The sequence below is a fragment of the Chelonoidis abingdonii genome, chromosome 2, assembly GCF_003597395.2.
Source record: "Chelonoidis abingdonii isolate Lonesome George chromosome 2, CheloAbing_2.0, whole genome shotgun sequence".
Taxonomy (NCBI): domain Eukaryota; kingdom Metazoa; phylum Chordata; order Testudines; family Testudinidae; genus Chelonoidis; species Chelonoidis abingdonii.
The window spans coordinates 107,637,285-107,661,517 of NC_133770.1; the positions used below are offsets into that span (position 1 = coordinate 107,637,285).

Below are 24,233 nucleotides of genomic sequence, written 5' to 3' on the forward strand. Positions count from 1 at the left end.
TGCTTAGAATTTTTATTGATTTCAACAGGTCTTATATTAGGCCAGGGACTACAGAGAAATGGACTGCCTAAAGATGGCATGGCACCTTTTAGAGGTACCACCACGGATTAAAGAGCCCCTCATGCCATCACTAGTAAATGTTTAACTGCTGCTGCATTAGGCACACACACAAATCAATGGAAAGCCAGGCATTCAGAGAGATTGTTGATCCCCAACTGCACAGCCAGGGATCCCTGAATCTTATGCCTGTATGAGATTTAGGAGCATGTTACAGTATTCATGTTTTGGCTCTCAACCCTTCAGGTTTGCTCAGCAATTTGAGAAAGGCTCGGAGAACAAAAGATATGAATAGATAAGAAGCACATACACACTCACACAGACTGACATACAGAAACTGACTTCTCATGTAAACCTACATCCCCAAGAGCAGTCTGCCCACTGATGCTAGTGATTGGTAATCCATTATACAGATGGTAGTTCAGAAGTAACTCCAATTCACTTCACATTTTTAAAACACAGCAACAAGGGATTTTTTTCCCTTCAAATTTTCCAGTTATGCATAAAAATACAAAAGAAAATACCATCCAGATTCTGCATTCTAGCAACTAAAAGATAGTCTTATGATGGCGGGTATCATGAGAGATGTTCAATAAGACTAATATTGTAAGCTATAGATGTAAGGTAGGAAGGGGCTGCTTTTTTATTGCAATACTTTTATCGATTTTTATAGCAATGTTGTGCAGAGTCCCAATACCATAGCAGGGGATTAGCTCATAAATAAAATTATTGAGCCAAATAGAGTCCTCACTCAGTTTTTATTATTGCCTTTGGTAACTGACCCAATGAATCACCAATTCAGTCTTTAACCATTTGACTATAATGAAATAATAATGAATAATGAAGCAGCACTTCTACAATGCTTTTTACCCAATTAGGGGTAAATATCATTATCAGCATGTTACAGAGGGTTAAATTGAAGCACAGAAGCGAGAAATGATTTGGCCAGCCTTACACAGCAGGACAGTGGTAGATGATTGTAAGGTGTGGGTGGGTATGAATACTTCTGCTGGTCTTTTAACTGCACTCTCTCCCCTGATTGATATCAGTACTGTCAGATTCACTTACCAGTTCGTAGTTGATTGGCAGGAAGCAGGGTTTCACCACCTGGAATAAAAAGAATAAAATAAAGAAATAAGATCTCTCTCTCTTTGAGGGCCCAATCTCATGAGCTTTTGAGTGGCCTCAAATCCAACTGAATGCAGTGCAAGTTGAAAGTTCTCACCAAATCAGGCCCAGAACAAGGAATCTTATTTATAGGTAAATTTTCCTTTTAAGCCTGACTCAGCCAAAGGCAGGAAACACAAATTACACTCACCTTAATTGCAAAGAAAAGAGATCTACGTTTGGATCTGCCACGGTGTTCAAAACCAGAAAGTCAGCTTGACCTGAACTGGTATGTCAACTCCACTTATACTGAAGTTTAAACACTTCAGATTAAGGATTCTATGGCCTATATGTGTTACACAAGACTTGTTCAATAATTTAAATACCAAAATGGATGGAAAACCAGGAACAGTGTGACCACATCAGACTATACTATCAGTCATGGGAAACAATTTTTAGTGGCTTTCTATAGCTATATAAAGGCTACTTCTATTACTTATGCCTTCTATTTTGGAGGACACAAATAGGAAGCTTTATGGAAACTACAGACCAATTAGTTTAACTTCTGTGCCAGGAAAGATAATGGAGCAAGTAATTAAGAAAATCATCTGCAAGCACTTGGAAGGTGATAAGGTGATAGAGAATAGCCAGCATGGATTTGTTAAGAACAAATCATGTCAAATCAATCTGATAGCTTTCTTTGATAGGATAATGAGTCTTGCTGGATACAGGAAAGCGGTGGACGTGTTTGTACTAGATTTAGTAAGGCATTTAATATGGTCTGACATGATATTCTGTCAATAACAGGCAAATACAACTTAGATGGGGGCTACTAAAGTAGGAGTAGTTATTATGGTCCCAATCCGCTGGAAGGTATAAAAGTGGGTTCTGCAGGGTCTGTTTGGGGAGCGTCTGTTCAATATTTCATCAACGTTAGATGTTGGCATAGAAAGTACGCTTATTAAGTTTGCAGATGATGCCAACTGAAAGGACTGCAACTGCTTGGAGGATAGGGTCATAATTCAAAATTATCTGGACAAATTGGAGAAATGGTCTGAGTTAAATAGGTGAAAGTTTAACAAAGACAAATCCGAAGTGCTCCACTAAGGAAGAACAATCAGTTTCACACATACAGATAGGAAAGACTGTCCAGGAGGAGTACGGCAGAAAGGGTATAGGGATTATAGTGGCCACAAGGTAATATGAGTCCACAGTGATGGCATGGCAAAAAAAGCGAAACGATTCTGGGATCCTTAAGGGTGTGTGGGAGCAAGCACCAAGAAGTCATTCTTCCACTCTATTCTGGCACTGGTTAGGCCTCAACTGGAGTTATGTGTCATTCTAGCACGCATTTCATGAAATTGTGAGAAAATTGGAGGGGTGCAAGAGAAGAAGACGAATGATTTAAGGTTTGAAACATGCACTATGAGAGAAGGTCGAAGGAATATGGTTATTATTTAGTTTGAAAAGAAAAAGAACTGAGGAGGGGACATGATAGCAGTTTTCACATATCTAAAGAAGTGTCATCAGGAGGAGGGAGAAAACTTGTACCTTAGCCTCTAAGGATAGAACAAGAAGAAATGGGCTTAAACTGCAGCAAGGAGAGATTAGGTTGGACATTAGGAAAAGTTCTAACTGTCACGGTGGTTAAACACTGGAATAAATTGCCTAGGGAGGTTGTGGAATCTCTATCTCTGGAGATATTTAAGAGAAGGTTAGATAAATATCTATCTGGGATGGTCTAGACAGCATTTGGTCCTGCCATGAGGGAAGGGACTTGACTCGATGACCTCTCGAGGTCCCTTCCAATCCTAGAATCTATAAATCTACGACACATTATTCCTGATCATCCTCCAACTTTCAGATGTCAGCCAAGGCTCTGTATAAGTGAGAGATGGTGTTGCCTGCATCTGATGCGGAGCTCATATAGAGCCGGGCTCATCTTATGCTGGCTACTGTTGGAAACAGAATACTGGACTAAATGGCACACGGTTCCGATCCAGTCTTCCAGTTCCCACATTCGCTGGCATTTTAGTCCATGCACTTTCACACTTTCTTGTTGTGGCTTTCATAGATGCTGAACAAAATGGGAGAGAGGATGGATCCTTGTGGCACAGCACAGGCCAGAGCTCTAGAGGCAGATGAGTATCACATTATTTCCTGAATAACAAATGTACACAGACAGCTCTGCTTTTAATTCTGCGTTTATAATTTCACAACAGTATACCTGATTCCTGTGAGGTCTGAGCAAGATGAGCTGCAGAGGCTGTGATACAAGCTGAGAACAGAGCAGGGGAGCTGGAGGGCTGATGGAAGAGCAGCATCGTGACGTAGGAGCCACATAGGCTTGTCTGCACGGTGAGCGAAGGGCAGAGCAGGGAAGCAGGTTGGAAAGAAGCTGAGGAGCTGCATGCAGAGTGGGAACCCTACCAAAGGAGGAAAAGGTGCAGAGCCATATGTAGAGCAGCCTGTGTGTGGCAAACATTACGTCTGGATTCAGGTCTATGCAGGAAGTAGCAAGCGACAGAGTATAGAGGAGCCTGAAGAGAACTCAGCAGCTAGCTCAGTATCTTAAAAGGACAGAAACCAGAAGAAGGTTACTGCAGACAAAGAACCAGAGTCACTGGGGGAGTGGTCAGTATGTTCTATCCAGGTGTTAGCCCTTTTTTTTGGGTCTGTTATCCTTGTAAATAACAATTATATACAGGCAGAGACTGCAGGGGACCTTATACCTATCTGGAGCCACATGCTATCAGGAGCTGCTCAGGAAGTACTGCTGCACAGGGGAGAGACCTGGCCCCGAACATTAGTGGAGCCAGGCCCCCAGGTCCTAAATATTCCTGGAGCATGGGCACCACAGGTCCATATAACTCGCCGCCCCTGCTGCTGAAGCAGCAAAGAGACTATGCAGAGGGGCACTCAATGAGACACATGATATATTGATCCTGGCCTGGAAATCTGTGAGTTACTTATTTGCCTTTAATAGATTCCCAGACTTTCAGGCCAGAAGGGACCACTCATGATTATCTAGTCTGAACTCCTGCACACTGCAGGTCACAAAATCTTGCCCAACCACTCCTGTAATAGACCCATAATCTCTGGTTGAGTTACTGAAGTCATCAAATCATGATTTAAAGGCATCAAGTCACAGAGAATCCACCATTTACACTAGTTTAAACTTCCAAGTGACCCATATTCTGTGCTGCAGGAAAAAGCAAAAAACCCCAGGGTCTCTGCCAACCTGAGTCAGAGGAAAATTCCTGACCATCATATTTGGGGTCAGGAAGCTGAACCTTGAGCATTGTGGCAAGACCCAGCAGCCAGACACCTGGGAAAGAATTCTATGTATTAATTCAGAGCCCTCCCCATCTAGTGTCCCATCACTGGCCATTGGGAATATTTGCTACTAGCATTTGCAGATTGGCTATATGCCATCATAGGCAGTCTCATCATATCATCCCCTACTTAAACTTACCATGTACAGTCGTGAAGTCAATTAGATTTTTTGCCCCACTGCTCCCTTTGGAAGGCTGTTCCAGAACTTTGCTCCTCTGATTGTTAGACAGCTGCTTCTAATTTCAAGCCTAAATTGTTGATGGCCAGTTTATATCCATTTGTTCCTGTGTCAACACTGACGCTTAACTTAAATAATTCCTCTCCTTCCCTGGTATTTATCCCTCTGATGTATTTAGAGAGCAATCATATCTCCCTTCAACCTTTGTCTGGTTAGGCTTCACAAGCCAAGCTTTTTGAGTGTCCTCTTATCAGGTAGGTTTTCCATTCCCCAGATCATCTTACTAGCCTTTCTCTGCACCTATTCCAGTTTGAATTAATTTTTCTCAACATGAGAAACCAGAATTGCACACAGTATTCCAGATGAGGTCTCACCAGTGCCGTGTATAATACTAATGCTTCCCTGTCTCTGTTGGAAATACCTCACCTGATGCATCTTAGGACTGCATTAACCTTTTTCATGGCTGTATCACATTGGCAGCTCATAGTCATCCTATGATCAACAAATACACCCTGGTCTTTCTCTTCCTCTGTCACTTCCAAGTGATACATTCCCAACTTATAGAAAAAAATCTTGTTGCTAGTCCCGAAGTGCATGACCCTGCACTTTGCACTATTAAATGTCATCCCATTTCTCCAGTTTTCAAGGTCGTCCAGATCTTCTTGTCCCCTTCTGTCTTGTATAATATTAAGGTCCATTCTGAGGAGCCTGAACTCTCTACTGGAGTGCCCCCAAGTGGCCATGCTAGGAACAGCATGTGTTTCACCTGAAGTGTTACACCTTGAAGCCTCCATTTACTTTGCCAGCTCTAGTAAAATACCCTTTCACGTAGCCATGTAACTTAGTGCTCACTGGGATCTACCTGTGCTAGCGCTGCTACGGCCTCACAGCTGAAGCAGCTACACCATTTGCCTCTGATTCCTGAGCAGCTGGTGCCCTGCTGAGTCCCATAAGCGGTCTAGTGTACCACAGCACTGCACAGCCGTATTCATTACAATCTTTTAAAAAGCAAGACTCAATTTATGCAACATTGTAACCAGCAGAAATGAAGAGGTTGTTAAGTCCTATGCACACTGGATGGTGAACAACACAGGTAGAAAGAAGCAGAGTTGACTACATCAAAAAAACCCCACTCAGGTCTCTTAACTCCTGTAAAGCTTCCATCCCAGAATATTTTTTTCTCCCTCAATGTGGAAATGGCATTTGCCTGGATAGCTGAGCCTTTGCTTGGGAAAGAGTGGTTCTCAAATTCTTCCGTACCAGGAACGCCCGTTAAAGCTGAAAAATCTCAGGACCACCCTGCCCACCATCCCCAACTCTCCCAAGCTAACTCCAAGGAAATGGACATGGCTTTCACAACCTGAAGCCTTTCTCTGACCTCTGAGTTTGACAGTCTATGGACGAAGTGATATGCATATGCATATTTTTCGTTGCAGATTTCATCATGGCTGCTGCTGACTTTTGCTAATCCTCTCTGTCCAACTGAGCAAGCATATTAAACAGGTGGAAGATGTTAATAAAATGTTGTGATTAAGCTTCCAGTTGTTTGAAGAGAAGACAGCTTTCCTGCCTCCCTGATCTTCTGCCTGACATAGGCACATACAATTTTATGTAACACCTTCACTCAAAGCAGCCAGAGCTCTACAAAAGTCAAAGGGCTTAATCACTTCTTTTACAGCCACAGCTGTGCTGCGGTGAAGTGAATAGTTGCACTGCATGAGTGATGATGGCTGGAAGCCTTTCCCTATAGACCCCAGGAGCTGTCATATTGCCTCCAAGTGTGCTGGAGAAAATGAACTCCCTGGGAATCCTGTCTAGGGGATCCATGCCCCTCCCACCTGTCCCCAAATCAACCCTCAAGCCACCAAGTGGCACACAAGGGGAGGGACTCCACCTGTAAGGAATTGATCCCTCTTAAAAGAACTAACAGAGTCTATCCACATGTCTGGAGAGCAGGAGACTGTATTATGGCTGCCATCTATGTTGGAGCAAAGGTGGGGAAGGGGCTCCCTGTATTGTTTTCCCCTCTCATTTTCTTGTGCAGTTGTGCTACAGCTGCCAAAATTTGGTCCAAAGCATGCCCATTTTTTCTAAGCTCCTGTGAGCTTGCAATTTTAAAGGGACGCTCGCAATAAAAAATCAGACTTCTATCTACATTTGTGCTCTAGCAATTATAGTAAAGGTTATACTTTAAAAGAAAATAGAGGAAAACCCCCTTTTTTTCCAGTTTGTCTACTTTGCGCACTTCACAGCACTTTATAAAGAGTTTGTTTCCTTGCCCGTTATGTGGATCTTTCAAGGCACAGTAGGGGAATGAAAAACAGGAATATGTGATTGTGAAAGCACACAAATTTGCAGGAGGACTTAGAAGTAGGTGTCATACCTGAAACTAGTTTTAACTAACATATTTAAAATGGACCAAATTTACTCAAGTTGGCGGTGTCCCCTTAATCTCTATTATTAAATGCTTTATATTCCAAACCACTTCAATGCTCAAAATGTCAGTCTGAAAAACTCTCTCAGTATCATGATTAATGTTATATTAGTTAGGAAGCCAGTGTGGCCTGGAGGATAGGATGGGGGACTCACGAAACCTGAGTTCAATTTCCAGTCTAACCATTGGTTTGCCAGGTGATCTCCCTGTACTTCAGCTTCCTCATCTGTAAAATGGGGATAACGGTACTGATCTCCTTTGTAAAATACTTAGAGATCTATGGATGAAAAGTGCTATGTTAAGATTATTTTTATAGTTCAGACTGTGTTGTAATTTCATATTTCCAAATAGAAAAATAACTTCATACAGGATAAAGAATGTATGTGTATTCCCAATTAGAAAGTGTTAAATTTTCCATTGAGTGACACATTTACAAAGAGAGTGCTTGCTTAAAGCTTGTTTATGACTTTACAAAATGATACCTATCTACAGAAGAACACAGCCAGGTTTTATTCTCTTCACTAGACACATAACTCAATTTTTCCCAACTATAGTGCTAGAAAGCAAAGTTGCAGGGTCACTTTATTCAAATCTAATATTACTGCAGTGCTGGCAACTTCAGGATTATTACCATATTCAACTGTTTTATACATTACTCACCCCCTATTATATTCTCTAGTGTAAGTGCATGTAACCCTAAAATAATTTTCCTGACCACTCCAGAAGTTACATTTACTGGTACCTATAAGGCTACCTAGTAATATACTCTAGCAAATTAGAGCCACTCACTTGTCTACTTCTTCTAGTATGTTTATTCTACTAAAAAGTAAATTAAATAATCATTTATAAAATATCATATTTAAATATTTACAAAATGTTTTTCAATATCTATACATTTAACACTAATTATTATGCAACAATACTATAAAAATGCTTAGGTCAACTTTTCAAAACTAGGCACCTGCTCTGTGCCTGCAAAATATATGCACATGCACCTAGACATATAACCACACCCAGAACATATGCAAATTGTACGTGCGAAAAATTGTGTGTAAACTACATGTTGTTGCATGCAGAATGCACAGTTTCTAAGCACAATTCTCTGCTTGTGCAAGTGCACATATACTGTGGATACAACAGGCCCCAAAGTTAAGGAAAAGTTTAACAACTTTAATTTATTGACTTAATTTAAATATTATTGACTTCAATGGAATTTAAGCATGTGCTTAAAGTTAAGCAGATATTTAAGTGCTTTCCCCGAGAAATAATGTCTTCCTGAGCTACAGCCTTAGTTTTGAGAAGTCTTGCATTGATGCCGACAATATATTTAACAAAGAATTAATTTAACAATAAATTCTGCCTCCAGTAATTATTTACATTTCCTGAGAAACCTTGGGTAAGTATTTCTTTATCTCAGAGCCATGTAACAGTGTGCAGTCAGTAATCAGCCATCACCTGAGATGACAAATATATTAACTTTAAAAAGCTGATAACTCGTTATTTGTTGACTTTTTAACAGTGCACATACAAAGGAAAAAGTCCATTACCGCTTGCTTTAACAACTGTACTATAGTGCCCCCCTCTGTCATATTACAGCATCACTTGCTTGGACATCCGATGTTTGCATTCTACCATTACCTTTTATAAAGTGCACCATCCCACCTGTACTCTACTTTGATCTTTTTAAAACTTGTGGCTGTGCCTCCTCTACAAGCCTTTTAAGACAAACAGCTTTCTACAAAGAGTGAGCCAGACAGCTCCAGAGCTTCGTTTCAAAGCTTCAACCTCCAATATCAGTCAACGCTTTCCCTGAAAATCTGCACACCTTATTTGTTTAGTTATATTACAGCATTCACTCTGAACAACAGCTATCACTCAAGTAAATTATAGATATAAGCTATAAAATTTTATAGTAGATGTGGGATGACTGCAACAGGGTCTTATTCATTGTATATAAAAGTCCACGCACAATATAGACAAAATTTCTTGTTCAAGTAAAGCACTTTGACCTGCTAAGAGGCAGTATGTTTCAGTACATTAGTAATTGTTTTTAAAGGATGGTAGGTAGAGTGAAAGGAATGAAAAATATAGGGCTCTGATAGGGCTACATCTAGCAAAGCTTACAGAATTACAGGGATGTAAGAAGAGCCCGCTGACTTTTTGCTGAAATGACAGCAAACAAAGACTAGATTTGGCGAGAGTTAATGGAATTGTTTTAGAACCTTTATTTATTTATTAACAGTTCCAGAAACACATTAACTTTCTTTGCCTGGAGTTTATTATTGACTCACATTCCTTGAAAAAAGCACTTTGATAAAATGACCGAAAGGCTGTGTGATTTCACTTCAGTGTCTGAAAATAACAGTATCGTCTCCTAAAATACTGCTATTGTTAGTGACTGCATTTTCAAAACCAGGACATTTTGTGGTCCCATTTTTAGGATCTCTAAATAAGCATAAAACAACAAAAATACATCTTGTAATAAATGTGTACTACTACCAACTTCTAACTCAAACACATCCATATTTCTCAGAATGGAGGCTTTATTTTAGTAGCGTAGTGTTCTAAATGAGTTTACCAGTAAACACTGAACAAGAGCTACTAGAATTCACAATGGCCAATAGATACTATCAGAGCTGTTCTACACACATTCAACTTTTCCCTCCAAATACTTCACGCTCAACACTCATTCTACTGGACTGTTTATTCCTGGTACACATAGCAAATGCTAGTCATTATAGTCAGTACAGCAATACTGAACAAACAATTTATATATATATATATATATATGGACCGTCAAGCAATTAAAAAAATCATGATTAATCACACAATTAAAAAAATTAATCAAGATCAATCGCACTTTTAAGCACTAGAATACCATTTATTTAAATATTTTTGGATGCTTTCTACATTTTTAAACATATTGATTTCAATTACAACACTGAATACAAAGTGTACAGTGCTCAGTTTATATTTATTTTTATTACAAATATTTGCACTGTAAAAAGAAAAAGAAATAGTATTTTTCAATTCACCTAATACAAGTAGTGTAGTACAATCTCTTTATCATGGAAGTTGAACTTACAAATGTACAATTGTGTACAAAAAAATAACTGCATTCAAAAATAAAACAAGGTAAAACGTTAGAGGCTCAGTCCTACTTCAGCCAATTGCTCAGACAAACAAGTTTAGTTACTATTTGCAGGAGATAATGCTTCCTGCTTCTTGTTTACAATGTCACCTTAAAGTGAGAACAGGCGTTCACATGGCACTGTTGTAGCCAGTGTTGCAAGATATTTATATGCGAGATGAGGTAATGATTCATATGTCCCTTCATGCTTCAACCACCATTCCAGAGGACATGATCCAAAGCAGAGCGGAACAATGCACGTTCATTTTCATCATCTGAGTCAGATGCTACCAGTAGAAGGCTGACTTTCTTTTTTGGTGGTTTGGGTTCTGTAGTTTCAGCATCAGAATGTTGCTCTTTTAAGACTTCTGAAAGCATGCACCACACCTTGTCCCACTCAGATTTTAAACAGTGCTTCAGATTCTTAAACCTCGGAACAATTGCTCTGGCTATTTTTAGAAATCTCACATATACCTTCTTTGCATTTTGTCAAATCTGCTGTGGAAGTGTTCTTAAAATTAACATGGGCAGGGTCATTATTTGAGACTGCCTATAACACGAAATATATAGCAGAATGCGGGTAAAACAGAGCAGAGACATACAATTCTCCCCCAGGGAGTTAAGTCACAAATTTAATTAATGCATTATTTTTTAACAAGCATCATCAGCATGGAAACACATCCTCTGGAATGGTGGCCAAAGTTTGAAGGGGTATATGAATGTTTAGCATATCTGGCATGTAAATACCTTGTAACACCATCTACAAAAGTGCCATGTGAACACGTGTCCTCACTTTGAGGTAACATTGTAAATAAAAAGCAGGCAACATTATCTTCCGTAAATGTAAACAAACTTGTTTGTCTTAGCGACTGGCTGAACAAGAAGTAGGACTGAGTGGACTTGTAGACCACAATGTTTATGTTGTTTTGTTTTTGAGTGCAGTTATGTAACAAAAAAAATCTACATTTGTGAGTTACACTTTCACGATAAAGAGATTGCACTACAGTACTTGTATAGGTCCCTTCTGATCTATGAGTCGTCTATGAGAAATGAAAAATACTATTTATTTTGTTCATAATTTTTACCGTGCAAATATTTGTAATAAAAATAATAATATAAAGTGAGCACTGTACACTTTGAATTCTGTGTTTTAATGGAAATCAATATATTTGAAAATGTAGAAAAACATCCACACATATTTAATACATTTCAGTTGGTATTCTATCAACAGTGTGATTAATCATAATTATTTTTTCAAATCATAATTAATTTTGTTGAGTTAATCACTTAAATTAACTGTGATTAATTGACACTCACACATATATAAACCCAACCATTGTGATTGATGAAATAAATAAAGATTGAGACATTTCAGAAGTCCCCAAAGGAGTTACTAGGAGATCACATGCAAAAAAAGCCTGTCCCAGTACAATCTAGACCCATGGTCACTTCAGCTATTTGTCACTTCCTATGAAAATTCTCCTCAGCAAATTATAATTTTTAAAAAGAATTTTCCAAACCAAGTTACCGTATGGAAATTTTAAGCATACTAAATTCTCAAGATGATAAAAGAAATTCAGTGAATTTTATAAAATTAAAGTGAGGCTAAAACAGATTTAACATGTCTGGGTTCATGACTGTGTTTGTAAAAACCAGCAAAAATCATTATACAGCTCCATCAAAGAGCAATTAGAAACCAAAACATATTAGAGTGGCCTTCAAATAAATGCAGTCTTATACATTGCATTTTGTGATGCCTAATTCTATAGTAAATTTGCTTAAGGAAAGATTGAGGAAATACAGCCAGAAACTCTTGAGTTCTAAACCCAGCTCTGACAGAGACTTTTTCTGTTGCCTTATTAAATTCTCTGCTTCAGAGTTTTCTGTCTGATAAAATGAGGATAATACTGTGCTTACCTACCTCAGAGAGGTGTCATGAAGGATTAGTTAACGTTTGCAGAACTCTTTGAAAGTAGAAAGCACTGCCACATATAGACACTGAGCATCATGATGTCTAAGTCATGAGCCTGTTCCTACATTCCTGACACAAGCAAAACTCCTTGTTGCCTCATTTGGGATTACAGAGCAGCGCCCTATGTTAGCACCTTAAAAGGAAAGTTACATTCCTTCAGAAGACATTTTATACTTCAGTGCATTTAAATACACACAAACTCTTGTGCACAAAACACCCATGAGGCAACAGAAAGAGTTCTTTAATATTAAATCATTGGAACTGTTGGAAGAGAGACCCTCACTAACAACCTGGAATGTGTCTATTCTAAGAAATAAAAACTTATTGTTCACATTTTTCTGCCACCTAGAAGCTTGGTTTTTCTCTCCACAGTGTCTTGTTTGATTTGGCAAGGTCATAGACTTGGCCTATATTGAGAAACCCCAAAAAGAAAACTGTGAACATGTCAGCTTGCAAAAGGAAAGAAAAGAAGTTTCTTGTTACATAAATCAAAGTCTACCTACAATTCTCTCAAGGGCCATGCACAGGGGAAGAGATTTGGTACCTAGCTCCATATGGTGCATTTGAAAAGAACAAAAGAGAAGGAACTCTTCAGAGCTACCAAAACCTATCAGGATTCCTGGATGCAGTAATGGAGGAGCTCTCCAGTTAATCAGAGACAGGTAATGACAGATCAGCATTTTCTATGCCAGCTAGCTCTCGAACTCAGACAATTGGCTATGCCCCAAAAGAGTCCAAAGGCAAAGAAATATTTACAAGAACCTAAAATGGAGTCTTGGGAGAGCATACAGTGATTAGAGCCAGTGACAGGGTCCAGGATCCTTATATTTTTCTTGACTCTCCCACTAACCTGTGTGACCTGGGGCAAGAGATTAATCCTATCTGTGACTTAGTTTGCCCATCTGAGCGAGGGGTATACTACTATTACACCCAAAAAAGGGCTTTGAGAGGCTTACTTAATGCAAGATTTGTAAAGGTTTGAGATGCTTGGGCAAAACATGTTATATACATGCACATTTTTATTCAGAATATCTTGGGTTTTGTTGGATTTTTTTCTTCAGAAGAGTGAAAACAAAAAAACAAATCCACTTTTTTGTCAATTGTATTTACTTTTGTTGAGAGGTTCCACTTCTGCTTCCTTTGTATCAGGTCTGACCTCTTAAAGCTTAATTAGATACACATTCCACAGTGAACTCTGTTATCCTTTTAGGATTACAGACCTATTTATTTTGGTATAATCCCCATGAGAAAACATGCTTCATTTACAAAGTCAAACAGATCTTACACACAACCAGAAGGGGCTCTGGAAAGGAGGGAAATGGTTCCATGGAAGTTTTCCTGCCTCAAGGGAATAAAATACGAGTACGCAATGAATTTTCTTGAGAGAAAACAAACCAGATGTACATCAGACCTGTCTTATCTCAGGATTTTAGCCTGACACTCAGACTTTGGGGAGATTTCCCAGGCTCTCAGGTCTGCTTCCAAAATCTCAGTACTTTTATTGCTACAATATCAGTTAGGGACATCAGTGCCACAACTGCCATTGCTGCAATGGGCACAACTATGAAAGTGGCATCAAAAGAATTTGAGGAGGAATCAGTCCTGCCATGATAGATTGCAGTGAAAATAGTTTTTGGAACCTGGACCCTCACTTGTCTCATAACTCACTTAAAATCAGTAACAGATTATTTTCCTGATTTGATATGTTAAAAATATAAAATGATTAATTGTACTTTTAATGGGAGCGGGAGAGAGGAGATAGAAGAACTCAAGCCAAACGGAAAATGCTATGCTTTTCAATTTCCCATCATAGGCAGGTATGCTGTACTCCCCTTGTTGACAGAAATCTTATGCTTGTCTTCCGAGTACATTCATCACCATTTTGCAGTTGTAACCCAACCTTACACAGGGTTGCTTCCCCCACCGCCTCTAGTGGCTAGTTCTAAATACCGTATATACAAGTCTGCTGCAACCTATGAAGCTATTGATCTTCGGTTCTTTATGTCGGGCAGTAGACAGATACATACATTAAGACCCAGAAATCCTGGGTTCAATCCCCATAGACAACATCAAAGGGGTGCTGTCATTTAAGTCGCTTCCATTGGCATGGTATAGAAATACTTTAAAGCAGGTAGGGGTTAAATAGCACTGCAATATTGGCCACATAAATAATCTGTTAAAACACCCTTCCTTGTAATATACACCAGATGTAGTCTGTTCACCATCAGATCCACAACCTGGTGCTTCCAATTTACAAAACACTTTCAGAGATGAAATTTAGTTTTGTTTTCACTTATATCGTACAACTCCACACTTCCCCAGTCCTATATTTTTATTGTGAAGAGAATGATAGTAAAAAAGGAGTTTGTGCCTTTGATGACACAATCTGTTTACTATATGGAAAGATTTACCTTTAAAAGCTACTCCTCCAGAGTAGAAATCTAAGGAAGATGGGTGCTCTAGGGAGAAAAATCCCTGTGAGGATCTCCTTGTGGAAGTTCCTCCCACTACTCAATAAGGGAACAGAAAAAGATGCAGCCTGCCCCACATCCAGGCTCCTTGGTGACATGGTTCCAGCTGTGGCTGCTCAGGGGCCCCTCCTTGGGTTATGCAGAAAAGGGAATACAACACAGCCTAAGGATATAGTTACCTTCCAGGTAAGGCCTACACAGATGGAGGAGAGATGATATGCATTCCCTGGCCCTTCCCACTTTGAACCTCACAGAGAATCTCCATCAAACCCAAGTGGGCGATCGATGCTAAGAAGGTGACTGAGCCACTCCCCCGCTTCACATAGGGAAGGGAAGACAGCATGGTCTGATGGACAGAGCATTGAATTGAGATTAAGGAGACCTTAGTTCTACTGGTAACTCTGCCACCGACCTGTGGTTTGTCACTTCACCTCTCTGTGGCTCTGTTCCCCCTTCCACTCTGTCTCTTAGATTATAAACTCTGGGGCAGGAGCTATGTCTCAGTATGTGTTCGCATAGCACTGAGCACCCTGGGACCCCAAGCATGATACTGGTCTCTAAGGTCTTTTCTAATACAAACAACAATAATCTGTGCATGGAGAACTTCTCTATGTGCATATCCGGCATATCCATTACCAGTCACTGGGCAGTGGCACCATTAAGGGGCAGTGAGAGGAATGACTGGGATAGTAAGTCCTGAGAGACTTTGACATGCCAGAAGGGAAGGACTACTCTGACCTGGCTGGAGGTCCAAGCCATGAAGCGAGAGCAGTCGAGTCACAAGCAAGCAAGATGGGGAGAGTGACAGAGTGAACAACTGTAGGAGAGTCGTGGGACTGGCATAACTAATCCCCAGACAGAGCCAGATGGAGGCACCCTTAGCAGTGAGTAGAGCACCGAGTGACACTGGTCCTACATTTTTACCTTGGATCAATATTTACCTCAGGAAATTGGGGCACATTTTAATTCTCATTATAGTCAGGTAACTCTGTTTCAAATGCAATCTTTAAGCGAGGAATGTGGGATACAGAAAAGTAATGCCGAGCAGAAAGACTGAAGCATTGACCGAATAATATTGTTGGTATCATTTCTAAATTGATCACATTTGCTGGGCTCTGTTACAGTCACCATGTTGCCCTAAAACATCAGCATTCTTCTATATTTGTTTGATCCTGCCTCAGTTGCAGAGGGTTGGACTTGATGACCTCTTGAGGTCCCATGCAACCCTACATTTCTATGATTCTTTTACTCCAAACTGTTGATGTACCAAGTAGGTTGGACAAGACTGGAACTGTGTTTGCCCCTACCTGTGCAGTGCATTCAGTGGCATTGACATGGTTAAATTATTTTACTCTCCTAAAATTACTGCTATAGGATTTTTGCCAACAACATAACAAAAAATGGCATAGAATGAGAAGCCTTGATTCAGCAACTTACTTAAATGCATGTCACACTTCAAACAAGGCAAGAGGTCCCACTGACATGTGGGGCATGTGCTTAAGTGCTTTGTTGAACTGGAGCCAGAAAAGGCAAATGAATGCCTAGCTTGATATCTTTAGGTAAAACTTATTATTTCTATGCTTGAAAGAGTTGGAGGAAAATTCTCACTTATAGAGTATGCACCTGCTGAACTCACAGTTACAACAGAGGTACAAAAAAGTGGTAGCAGCAGATCCCTTCATCTACTGTCTTCCATCTACTCTGATGCAGGAATGCTCATCAACAAAGAAAACTCTTCTGATCTTCCCATCCAACAATGCAAGGAAGGATGCCCAGTCTGTTCCATGATAGTTCTCCCCTTCAGCTTCCACAGAACATGTGAAAGAGCTTTTCTTGCCCTTCCTATCTAGTTATATGTCAACTTGCACAAGAGAACAGGTGAAGAGACTGCCATTGTCTTCCACCTGGAATTGGATCAGGGCTTTGAAACACAGGGTGCTTCCCCCGACTGCACTGCCAAAGCTCAAGTTCTTCCATCATTGGTTTCTATAGTTATTAAAAGGTCACCTTTACATAGGACTTACAAAAACAGACATAGAAAAATTCTAAGCATATTCTTTTGATTTGCAGATCACCCTTTGCACATAAAATTTCCTGGTGTGATCACAGAAATACTGGGGTTTTGTGTGAGTGCACACGTGCCCCAAGAAATTTTGAAGAGGCATTTTTAGATGCCTGCTGAAAACATAGTTCTAAAATGTTTTGCCTACTCCCATCACTGTAAAATATTGTACTATTGATTTGATGGAGCAAACAAATATTTATTATGTACTGGGGATGAACTTAGAACTGTCCTGGGTCCACCTGTTATGAAGCAGTGGTTTACATGACCAAATCTGATATATGACAGAATTGATCATTCCAGATGAGAGGAAAAGAAATATGTGTTAAAGCAAACTCTAAATAGTATTTACAGAGACAGCTTTCATCCTCTCTTGCAGGTCACAAGTTAAAAGTTCAGACTTACATTGAGCTACGAGTCTTTTCACCTTTATTTATTATTTTATTCCTTCCATAAAAAACTAGATATTATTACAACATTCCTATTACAACACAGCACCTGTATAAGGGACTCTATAGATCTCTGACTTGTCCTTTTTGTTGAGATGTAATGTTATGTACACAGTACCTGTGTTAATGTCCCTAATCGAATTAAGTGAAAATGTCATTGAATGTCATTCAATTCAATGTCATTGAAAATACCATATCCAGTAAAATACATCATAAAGCCTTACATTTTTACAGAACTTATCATTTCTTTGGGTGGTCCAAAGCACAGACCAGCTTGCAAGATTGAGGACTAAAATCTCCCATCATTGAAATGCAGCCATCTCTGGGGTAGAATGCAATCACTGATTAACAGTACCACATATTAGTTTAAGAAAGGAAGCAAAGAATAATTATTCAGTTGAAACTGAACCAGGCATTAGAGGGAAATAAAAATAGTTGTTCATAGGCAATGAGTATGGACATCAGTGCTACATTGCTTCTCTTGAGAAAAACGCTATGGGAGGACTAATGACTATGTGCAATCAGGCCCCATTTCTAATGTTTTACATCTTATCCCAATGATCTCCCACAGCACGGTGCCCTTAACCTCATGCTGCAGCACTAGTGGGCTCAGAAGGAAGCATATCCTGTATTAAGTTACCAACACCACTCTCTCCAACACCATGGAGTATCCCGATTCAGGTGTTGCTCATTTTATGAAATGAGTTCACAGCCCAAAGTAATATGGCTGAAAAATGGCATGACATTAGGATTGTAATATAAAAAGGGCAGAAGTTTGTCGATTAATTCAGTCATTTCCAGTGTTATAATTTCAGCATCCAACAATGCTGCATCCCATGAAAGTCTTGGCATTAAGTTTTATATGTTTAAATGTGTCAGTTTTTAACTCCTCAAGCTTTTCAAAATAATGTGAATGTCACAAAAGAGACATAGGAGGGTTTGGGACAGAGGGTTATGGATATGTTGTTTTTTAAAATAATTTTCTCCATAAACATTGTTTGTTTTCACTGTGTTTGCATGTTTTAACTGTACTATATTTTTACATTTTTGTGTAACACTTAAAACACTATGGGAGGACAAGGGGAGAAGCCCTTTAGAAAAAAATAGTAAAAAGTATATAAAATTATTATTAAAATCCTGTGTTACGATACAGAAGAGTACAAGTAAACACTGATAAGGCTAAATGTACAGCTCAGGCTTCTGATAACGGAAATCTTACAAGCTGTAAATCTCATGGTGTTTATTGAGATCACTGCATGTGTATTTATAGCTTCATACACGTGCAGTATTCTTTGTCTGCCAGTACTTCCCAACAATGTCATTACTCATGTTTTCTTTAGAGTACTGCTTTGATCCCCTTTCATGAAAGTGGTAAGACATTCCCACACAATATAATTCTGAAAGTTATTTGGACTGTTTGAGTGTTTCAAGTCCCTCAGCTCTCAACCTCATGCCCTGTCCAGAATATTGTCCAGGTTGTGATGGAGTCCCCCAGTAGCTTGTTATGTTCACTGTCATTAAAAAAAAAAAAAGTCTACATATAACACAGTAATGGTCCAAATGCTACAGCTTACCATAGGATAGGGTCTATTGCTGTAGATAACTATAGGATGATTTTCACAAGGGCAATTGCCCAATTACTGTCACCATTGCTCTTCAAGAAGCTGAGGTTCTCTCTTTGGCCTTAAGAATGGTAATAAAAACTCATGAATAAAGCTATGAGTATAAGTGTACTGTAAGAGCAAGCTGCTCTTTTAAAAAAAAAATAGCAAAGGGAGTGGCTGGCAGAGAGCTCCAAGGTATTCATCGCTAGAAACCAGGATTCAAATGTGACATGGGTTACAACACGCCCTAAGTGATTGTTCTAGGCAACATCAGTGTGAAACACATCATTCCTTCCTTCTTTGATCCCACGTGATGCCCTTTATAAGGTTGACAAATTCTCTTTTTCCCTGTAATAAAGGATTCCTGCTTCATGAGGGAAGCTTGTGTTAGGTCTCCCACATCTATACAGAGTGGATTAAAGTAGGACAGAAAACAGAAGGGTCAAGGAGGAGATCCTCCCCTAATTCACCAAAAACAAAGCAGTTTTCAGACAGAGAAAATGTGTAGGTGTTGACGACAGATCCTTCATGTTGGAGAAAAGTAAATTCAAGTAATACACTTAAATTTACATGAAGAAAAAAGAAACCATGCAGTTAAGACTCTTTTCTCCCCAGCTATGGGATTTAGGAAGGTGGTATTGTTTTGCTGATAAAAAGCCAAGAAATTGTACACTTACTGATTAGGCCTTTACACAAAACAGCCATCTACTGTCTTAAAAAGTGAGATTAAAACTTATTTTTTATCTAACCATAACCTGCTTTAAAATGTTTTTTTCAATCTGAGGAAAGCACAGCAACCGACTGTCCAATGTACAACCCCAGCACGGCATATCTGCTCATTTAACAATACAGTCTTTATGCCCATAGAAAGCCTTTTCAAATCATTATGTCACTCTATTGCCGACAGTTTGTGGTCAGCCAGAACAGTTCATTAGAATGACATTAAATCTAATGGAGAATAAACATTTTGCAGATAGTGGAATCTAGTATTACCTTTCAGAATCACTTCTAGGGGCAGCCTTGCAAAATCCAAAGACCATTTACAGCTGGAGTAAAATTTTGTAATCATCTGAGTTTATGCCCAATAAGAAATAAACATAATTTCTCACTCAATCCCAAAATCTTTAAATACTAACCTGGTTTTATATTTGTAATAAATTCTAAACCACAGGGTAAAAGCCCTTAAAGTTTGTAAACCTCATTGAATTTGTTCTGATTGATGGAATCCTGTTGAGACCATTCAAAAGTCAGAGTTTCATGTGGCTTTCACTTAACAGCTTTGGGCAAGCCTTCATCTGAGTTTTGGATTCATTCTAACCTCAAACCTAAAAAGTGTAGCATAGGCAAAAGAAGGGGCTGAACCCATGAGTATTGAAAATAAAGTAAAATGTCACACAAATTTTTGAGACGCAAAACCTCCATGTTTCACACAATTCTGCTGTTAATAGCTTTAATCTGACCTGATAACAATTGCATATATGGAGTAAATGAAAATACTGACCATCTGTACATTCCAAATGAGGCTAAACCAAATTTATTTTCAGTTTAACCAGCTCTTAAAGAAAAGTTATTTTAAAACAATAATAAATTAATGACAGTTAAAACTCAATGAGGGTATATTGAAAGGATTGTCTAGTTTGAATCTTCAAGTTCAAATTACTGTGTTTTAAAATGTCTCTTCCAGAAAATCATCATCTTTGTTGTGCTCAGCACAATTACCTGAAATTTGATGTGGGAAGAACTCTAAATTGTGAAATGCTACTAAATATAAACTGTGAAACAAAGTTAGAAAGCTTTTAGTTAAAACTGGTATTTGACTCTATTGTCATTAGAGTAGTGGCCTTCTTTCTGAGAAGCAACATATGGCGTCATTTGAGCATAAAGGCTTCTATACTAGAGTCTATCCTGCTTTTTACTTGTTTAAACATCCAAGAAAGAACTATACTCTCCCTTTTCTGCATACATACTATGACTGCCATTAACATTGACAGGAGCAGTACACATATAAAAAGGGAAAATGTACTCTGCACTCACTATTAAAAAGTCAAAATTTATCAACACAGTGGCATTCAAGACACAACACTTATTTCCATTTCCAAATAATATACTGCCCACAGGAACATACTGGGCCAAATTCTGCCACTGCTTAGAAGCCCACAGCTCCAGAAGACAACATGTGATAAATGTAAGGAAAATGGATGTGGTTTCCCAGATCACCGAAAACAATCTGAACACAGACAAAACTAATATAATCTTCCAAAGGTATCCATCAATCCAGTGAATTTAGGATCATCTCTGAAACCCAGACTATGATCCCAATAGATCTGATCTTATCTCTTCTTGAGTATCTGAAGTGTAAGGTGCCTCAACCCCCTCTCTTTTGGCAGTCTAGCCCACAGCTCAATTGTACCTATTGTTAATAACTTTTTCCCTTAATTTTTCCTTCCTGAGGTAACCTGGTATATTAACAAGAGATGGATTAAGCTTAATTTATTTTTCCAATCCCCTTCTTTAGGCAATATTGCCAAAGTAAAAAAAGCTTTCATCACAACAATAATTGAAGGCTAGAGAGTTGTTCCCCCATTGTGTGCTTCACCAATGAACAAATAAGTATTATAGTCACCTGGGATATATAATATACCATAGCTAGGTAATATGTTACCTGGGATAGATAGTGTCCGATAGAGCTGAAAACTGACTACTTTCTGTTTGAGAAATTCATGAAAATGCAGAACAACTATAAGCACCATCCCTGGATTGTTGCACAGAGCAGAGATAAAGGACAAAGTCTACCAGGAGAAGATAATTGCATATGCAAAGGTTCTATTGAAGTCAATTGGAGCCAAACGTGCGCATCTGAGAGAATGATTTAATCCAGACTGTGGGTTGAAACAGGAGGCTTAACAGTATGAAGAAAAAGAAATACACATTCATATTTCTGAAGGCAAAAGACGACAAAAAGTAAGATACTTGTATACAACCTATTTCTATTTATACTTTTTTGTTAGTTGGGAGAAAAGACCTGCAAATACACAAACAACCACAAGTTAAATAAAATTAATGTTAATATTAGAACAGTAAGAATCCAGTTTATTCTTGATAGTTACCTAGTCTGTGCAAATTATGTTGTGGAACATGCTTACCGTTAATTGGTTATGGTTAAGATAAATTGAAGATTCAAACTCTTCAAAGAATTATACAGGCTACAGTGGGTACAGTGCATTATAGTGCATCATAGCAAATTTTTGTTGAGAGAGAAGTCATTATGAAACAATGACTTCATCATAAAAGAGAGTTCCAGTGTTTGTGTATGTATATAAATACATTACAGACAGATAGAGAGAGATGATCTACCAACCACTTGCTAGGAACTATTTAAGGTTACTTTGGTATTTTTATGTAATTTCATGAAGATAATCTAAGGGATAAATCCTGCTCTGTGCTGCTCAGGTGCTCTGACATGGATGGTAGGGGAAAAGAGAGAATCAGGAGCCACCTCATCCCTGCACAAGCAGTAAAGCAGGATCTTTCCATCTGGCTCCAAAAAGTGCCAGGAAGGGGCAATAACTACCACAAGTCCCCCTACCTAAGTGATTTAGGACCACAAGTCCCTTTGAAAGTCAATGACAATCAATGGGATTTGTACTCCTAAATCACTCACACTCGTTAGAAAAATACCACCCATATTCTTCTAGCTTTATCTTATGCAATTCTTTATTTGCAATAGTAAAGCAATTTGAATTTACAACAGCAGATCCAACACAATGTGATGACTGGTGTGTGTGTTGCCTTCCTCCTCCCTGTTCCTGTTTTGTTTCCTGGTTCCTGCTCCCTGGACTCAGTGTTCCTGTTCAAGGCTGCGTGTGCATGTGTGTGTACACACTGCTGGGTGCGGGCAACTAATCAGGGCCCGCTGCTACATATCTGCCATTGGGACTATTATCACGTTTTTTGAACACTGCTGCTGACCTAACCAGTTCATGGTTATGACATATTTTGACTGACAACTTAACTGCGTGTCATGTATCATTTTTCTTTTCTCTCTCTCTCTCTTTCTTTTTTTGAGTGACTTTTTGGATTGCTATTCTGAGGTACAGCAGGGTGTAATACCCAACCAGAAATCTTTATTTTACTATTTGTACTGCTTTCTTTTCCCTGCATTGTGTTGTTTGTGCTGGTTTTATTTTAATTCATGCTACCTATTATTTTTTGTTTGTCTATTCCCATTAATTTTTTTCTCTCAAACACCCACCCCCAAACAAACAAAAAAAACCCTCTTTCTTTCCTTGGTCATTAAAGGGTTTATCAAGTGAAAACCAGAACATAAGCTCCCTAGGGATCAGGGGCAGAAAACAAGGCCTTCTTCCAACTCCCTTTAGTCACCACCATAAACAGAGAAAAAGGAAAGGAAAGGAAAGGAAGCGTCAAAGGAAGAATAATGTTTTCCGAAATACATAACCCTGAAAACAAACTATTACAAAAACGCGACCTTTGACAAAAATGACAAGAGTGTCAAGTGGGATTCTGAATGTTTAACTTTTATGATTTTTTGATGGCCTGTTTCAGAAGGAGTCAGTAGACTCACAGTATAGATTTAACATTTCTGGAAAGGAAAGGAAAGGAAAAATAAACCAAAAGGTTTAGAGTAATACATTTTTTGGTCTGGCTTTGGCTATTGCAAAGTGGCTTGCTACAGCTCAGGAAATTAGTCTGAACAAGGATCTTAGGTCATTAGTACCAATCGCAGAGCGTTGATTTAATCTGCACTCCACTGAGATGTGTAGCTGGCTTCCTGAATTGAGAAAAAAGGGAAGGCACATACAGTTGAACCCTTGTACAATTAAAATAAACTAATCTACTACAAAGTATTTGAAAAGCTATAAAACCATCTGCATGTGTATAATGTTTGTGTCACTGAAACATAATGTGGAACTGGCAAAGGACCAAAAATGAAAAGGTCTTTTGGACTGAGTCAAACCACAAGTCTTCCAGCTTTTAGTGAAGGACACAGGCATGGCTTTCCAAGAGAGTTCAGGTGTTCACCTGAAAGTTGGCTTGTAGTACACACTACTAAGACCCTGATTCAGCAGAGCACTTGAGCGTGAGCTTAACTTTATGCAAGTACTTAAGTTCCATTCATGTAAATGAGATTTAAACACATGCGTAAGCGAATCAGGACCAAACTCACCTTCTAGGGTTCATGGTTATTTCGGAGTTCCGACTTATAGGACAACAGAAGTTGGAACACAGATTTTTTGTCTCCAAAGGATACAGGGTTGTCTAGTCAGTGCTACTAGATGAGGCCTTTCAAGTATCTGCAGCTCTGTATCACATGTATGCACAAGTGAGAGTGTGAGAGAGAAAAGAAAATGGTGTCCCAGAATGGAGGGTTGGGTGAAAGGCTCCCGGCCTCAATGGGACAGATAAATATTC

General features: G+C 38.9%; 1 protein-coding gene across 5 annotated transcripts in view; it reads right to left on the reverse strand.

Annotated features, from left to right (window-relative positions):
• The window catches only part of TNS3 (tensin 3), a 437,135-nt gene that overhangs the window by 218,354 nt on the left and 194,548 nt on the right, over positions 1-24,233 (reverse strand). For all 5 annotated transcript variants that reach the window (XM_032796818.2, XM_032796815.2, XM_075062606.1 and 2 more), the window contains one exon: positions 1,126-1,164. In XM_032796818.2, coding sequence (XP_032652709.1) covers positions 1,126-1,164 — 39 coding nt within the window. The remainder of the gene's footprint in view (positions 1-1,125; positions 1,165-24,233) is intronic.